This window comes from Vitis vinifera, chromosome 4, assembly GCF_030704535.1.
Source record: "Vitis vinifera cultivar Pinot Noir 40024 chromosome 4, ASM3070453v1".
In the NCBI taxonomy this organism is placed as follows: domain Eukaryota; kingdom Viridiplantae; phylum Streptophyta; class Magnoliopsida; order Vitales; family Vitaceae; genus Vitis; species Vitis vinifera.
This window is the reverse complement of record NC_081808.1, coordinates 25,060,057-25,065,331: the sequence shown is the minus strand read 5'-3', so window position 1 is coordinate 25,065,331 and position 5,275 is coordinate 25,060,057. Positions and strand designations below refer to the sequence as shown.

At 39.8% G+C, this 5,275-nt stretch overlaps 1 protein-coding gene across 1 annotated transcript; it reads left to right on the top strand.

Moving 5' to 3' along the window:
• Positions 1–1,438: 1,438 nt before the first annotated feature.
• On the top strand, positions 1,439–4,835 carry LOC100244861 (cation/H(+) antiporter 15). Its single transcript, XM_002262641.5, has 3 exons — positions 1,439–1,935; positions 2,248–3,243; positions 3,330–4,835. Exons 1-3 carry the CDS (start codon positions 1,717–1,719, stop codon positions 4,626–4,628), a joined length of 2,514 nt encoding a protein of 837 aa, XP_002262677.2. The 5' UTR covers positions 1,439–1,716; the 3' UTR covers positions 4,629–4,835.
• The last annotated feature ends 440 nt before the right edge of the window (positions 4,836–5,275 follow it).

Genomic DNA, 5,275 nt, shown 5'->3' with positions numbered 1-5,275 from the left:
TGAGGGAAATTGTATTTAAGAAGCTAGTTTCCCAATACATCTTATATCTAATTGCTTCAAACTTCATTTATTGGTAAGAGAGCACCTTGAGTTTACCATTCATCAATCTTAAGAGCTTTGAGTGCAAATTTGATCCAAGACTTGCACACCTTAATATATACCCTTCAATCCTAATTTCACTTTGTATTTGTTTGAGCCAATATCAATGGTAAAAAAAAATTTCAATCGTTTTCTTCTATTGTAAACTTTATAAGGGAATTTGAGATTGAGATATCACTTAAGAGTTGATTGTTGAAAGTTGATCCTTTGGCATCGAGAATCCAAATGTAAAGAGATTAAGACTTAGTTGAAGCATTGAAAGATTAGTAGGGCCCTCAAATTGGTTTTAGAGCTTGAAGAAAGCAAATATATGTGGGATTAGATTAAACCACTATAAAACAATGTATATAACTCACATCCTTACTCTATTTTAATATGGATTGTCTTTATTATTGTTTATTTCTTCCTTTAAATCATTGATATTTTAAATTCATCAATACTCAATTCACCCTCATTCCCTCTTGGATCTATACTATAGGCAAAAGTAGCTATACTTCACAATTTTAAAAATTTAACACACCTTTCTATTATAAATCCATTATGTAAAAATGCATAGACACAAATAATGAGTAATCAACAAATGAAACTTAACCTAAATATTTCTAACATTTTCTTTGTAGCCAAATATAAGTAGCTAGAATTCTTAATTACTACCCCATTACTAATTTTCTAATTAATTTCAATAAAAAAAAGGGAAAATGAATCTAAACCCCTCACTAATATCCATTAACATTGTAAGATATATATATATATGTATATATATATAAATGAAGATAAAAAGTTAGAAAAATATATGAAAGTATAGTCACTCTTTTGATCCTTGCTATACTAATTTTAAAAACTAAAACAGTAATAATTTCCTTTAAACCTTAAATATGAAGTCTCTAATCCCATCTACCAAAAGATAGAATAAGGAGAGGAGAGGAAAGGTTCCTTTAATGCACTCAGTACCCAAATGATGCACAAATCACAAATCACAACAATAGAAAATAAAAATAAAAATTCAAGTAACAATAAATAATAAAAAATAGAATTAAATAAAATCCAAATATAAAAAAAATGAAATCATTCCTAATATATATATATATATATATATGTGGGCAGTTTTAATTGAGTGGCACTTTTGTATATGGTACCAAAAGTAGCATAGAAAAACCCTACAACTGGATCAAGGAAACTTAATCGGAGTGGTGTGTAATGTAGAGTAATTAGAGGGAGGTTTAAGCTGTGAAATGGCTTTTTTTGGTTTCTTAAAATAGAGAGGCCTCTGTGCATGCACGGTAACTAATGACCACAAAATAGAGAGCTTCCAAATGGGGCGGACAACCACCAAAACTAACCTAACTTCGTTCTCCATTCCTCATTTCCTCCTGACATACACTTTTCTTTCTCCTTTGATCTGTCTCCTCCTCCTCCTCCACCCATCTCCCTCCCTCTCTTCCCCTCTGAAACAAGACTGGTCTCTCTGCCTTTTTCTCCACTTTTTCTGCATGCGTGTGAAGGAATTAGACGATGTTGCTCCCTAGGAATCATGGTGATGGCAGCTAGTGCAACACGACACTCATTTAGAAGCTCGTGGGGGGTTATGTTGTGGTGAAAAAGAAGGAAAAAAAAAAAATGGCTGACGTGACGGCTACAGTCAACAGAACAGACGATATGATCGTCTGTTATTCGCCCACCATGATCACCACCAATGGCATTTGGCAGGGTGACAACCCTTTAGATTATTCTCTTCCTCTCTTCATCTTGCAATTAACTTTGGTTGTTGTTACCACTCGCCTCCTGGTTTTCATCTTGAAGCCTCTTCGCCAGCCTCGTGTCATCTCTGAGATCTTGGTATGTATCATGTATGCATGTATTATGTATTTGATTATAAGAAGGCCCATCAAGTGTATGCAATGAAAAACAAAAGTAAGTGATAGAACGATTAGTAATCAGGAAAACTTCAAAGTTTTTGGATGATTTGCATGTTTTGAATCAACTTACACTGATATATAGCAGCACTGTGAATCCACCTGAGAAAGGAATTTCCCATGTTGAATGTTGTTATTGCCATTGTTAGAGTGCATGAATTGTCATCATCATCATCATCTTCTTCTCCATTGATGTTTCCCATCGAAGAACTGATGGCTGGCTTACTGAATATAGGGTGGTGTATTGTTGGGCCCTTCGGTCCTCGGGCAAAACCTGCATTTGGCCAACCTGATATTCCCCCTTCGAAGTGTGATGGTACTAGAGACAATGGCAAATGTAGGGCTTCTTTACTTCCTCTTTCTGGTTGGGGTAGAAATGGACCTCACAGTAATCCGGAGGACTGGAAAAAAGGCCATTGCCATAGCTATTATTGGCATGATCTTGCCCTTCATCATAGGTTGCGCATTCTCCTTAATTCTTCACCATGAAGATCGCCAAATGAATCGGAGCACTTTTGTGCTCTTCCTTGGGGTTGCTCTCTCCGTCACTGCATTCCCAGTGTTAGCCCGGATTCTCGCAGAGCTCAAACTCATCAACACAGAGCTTGGCAGAATGGCCATGTCGTCTGCTCTAATCAATGACATGTGTGCTTGGGTTCTCTTAGCTGTGGCCATTGCCTTGGCCGAGAATGAGAGTAGTTCATTGGCTTCCCTCTGGGTGATACTATCCAGTGTATTCTTTGTCGTAGTTTGTATTTTCATTGTCAGACCAGTTATCTCCTGGATGATTCGGAGAACTCCAGAGGGGGAATCCTTCAGCGAGTTCTATATATGTCTCATTCTCACTGGGGTAATGATCTCTGGTTTCGTTACAGATGCCATTGGAACGCACTCTGTTTTTGGAGCTTTTGTCTTTGGTCTGGTTATTCCAAATGGACAACTTGGTGTCACTCTCATAGAAAAGCTTGAGGACTTTGTCTCAGGGCTTCTGCTTCCTCTCTTCTTTGCCATCAGCGGGCTTAAGACTGATGTCACCAAAATCCACGGAGCTCTTACATGGGGATTTCTATTTCTGGTCATCATCCTTGCTTGCGCTGGCAAAATTGCTGGGACTCTCATTGTTGCTCTGTTTTATCAGATGCCCTTACGTGAAGGAATTGTCCTTGGCTTGCTTATGAACACCAAAGGCCTCGTTGAAATGATCGTCCTCAACGTTGGGAGGGACCAACATGTACTCTGTCATTCACTGTTTCCTTTTTCTTTATGATGCTTCTACACCTTCTCAATAGTCATATGTTGACAATGTGTTGACTGCAGGTCTTAGACGATGAAACATTCGCCATCATGGTTACAGTAGCTGTCATTATGACTTCCATCATTGCACCCATTGTAACACATATTTACAAGCCGGCGAGGAAATTCATCCCATACAAACGAAGAACAATTCAGAGGTCAAAGCCAGACGGTGAGCTTAGAATACTGGTCTGCATCCACACCCCTCGAAATGTCCCAACAATCATCAACCTCCTCGAAGCCTCCCACCCTTCCAAGAAATCACCAATATGCGTCTATGTACTCCACCTAGTAGAACTTACTGGCCGCGCATCTGCTATGCTTATTGTTCACAACACTCGGAAATCTGGCTGCCCAGCCCTCAACAGGACCCAAGCTCAATCCGACCACATCATCAACGCATTTGAGAACTACGAGCAGCATTCCTCCTGCGTGTCCGTTCAGCCCCTGACAGCAATTTCCCCTTACTCCACCATGCATGAAGATATCTGCAACTTGGCAGAAGACAAACGTGTAGCCTTTATCATCATCCCTTTCCATAAGCAGCAAACAGTTGATGGAGGGATGGAAGCCACAAACCCAGCTTTTCGAGCAGTGAACCAGAATGTATTAGCAAATGCACCTTGCTCAGTCGGTATTCTTGTTGACAGAGGCTTGAATGGGTCCACACGCTTGGCTGCAAGTCAGGTATCTCATCACATTGCTGTGCTGTTCTTTGGCGGACCAGATGATAGAGAGGCACTGTCATATGCAGAGAGGATGTCTGAACATCCTGGGATTAGCCTCACCGTGATGCGGTTCATTGCTGGGGATGAAACGGTTGAGTCCACAGTGGAGCCTAGCAGTGATCCAAATGATCCTAGGATATTAACAGTGATAACAGACAGTGACAGAGAGAAACAGCTTGATGAGGAGTATATAAACGACTTCAGGATGAAGAATTCTAATGATGAATCGATTGTTTACACAGAGAAGATTGTTAACAATGGAGAGGAGACAGTGGCGGCAGTAAGATCAATAGACAGCATACATGACCTGTTCATAGTTGGGAGAGGACAAGGAATGATATCACCACTCACAGCAGGGCTCACTGACTGGAGCGAGTGCCCAGAGCTCGGAGCGATTGGAGATATGCTGGCCTCTTCAGATTTTGCATCAACAGTTTCAGTGCTGGTGGTACAACAGTATGTTGGAGTAGGGCCACAAGAAGATGGATTGGGAACGCCTGACAGCCCGGCTCCACCAATCGACCAATATAATAGTCTCCTGCAGATGAACCGGAGGCCTCCGCAGCAGAGGGGCCCGGCTATGTACAGTCCATAACCATGACTTCAAAGGCTCCTAAAATGAAAGAGAGACAGATAGCAAAAATACAGTCTGGAAGGCAATTCTTCCTTTCTTCCTTTCCTCTGTATAATATGTTCTTTTATGGGCAGGTCAGCTGCAGCATATGCATTTATTGGTATCTGCAGCAGTTTAGATTTTCGTTTCTAGGTTTTCTTTTTCTTACTTTTTTTCTGATAAATTGAAATATACCATTAGTTTGAAAGATTTTTGTTGTTTTTTGGTTGAATTTTTGTTTAAACCTAGAGATGCTCAGAATTCTACATTGCCTGATCAAGTGCTTCCAATCTCAATAACTAGAATCCTTTTCTCCATCTTCAAGAAGACCCTAATCTCCTACCAAAAAGAAAAAGGAAAACCTCCTGAAGCACGATGACTTCAAAGAAATCCAAAATAGGCAATAAAATCTGGTCAATAATCCATTTCATATCTGTATCATCCATGGCTATGAACATACTGATGAAATCATTGCATTCCTTTAATTTTGAACTGAAAATTTGTTTAAACAGCATAAAGAATGAGAGAGTCAGGGTGAGGAACATGTATTCTTGAAAGTAAGATGGAGCCGCTGTTATATTTCCATGGCATGGTCTTTGAACATCAAGCCTTGCAGTCACAGGTATTTT

Bases quoted from the DNA above. Each gene is read 5' to 3' on its own strand.
- LOC100244861 (XM_002262641.5), top strand. From the start codon at position 1,717: ATGGCTGACGTGACGGCTACAGTCAACAGAACAGACGATATGATCGTC. The intron at 1,936-2,247 runs GTATGTATCATG...TACTGAATATAG, and splicing joins GTGTCATCTCTGAGATCTTG to GGTGGTGTATTGTTGGGCCC. The intron at 3,244-3,329 runs GTACTCTGTCAT...TGTTGACTGCAG, and splicing joins ACGTTGGGAGGGACCAACAT to GTCTTAGACGATGAAACATT.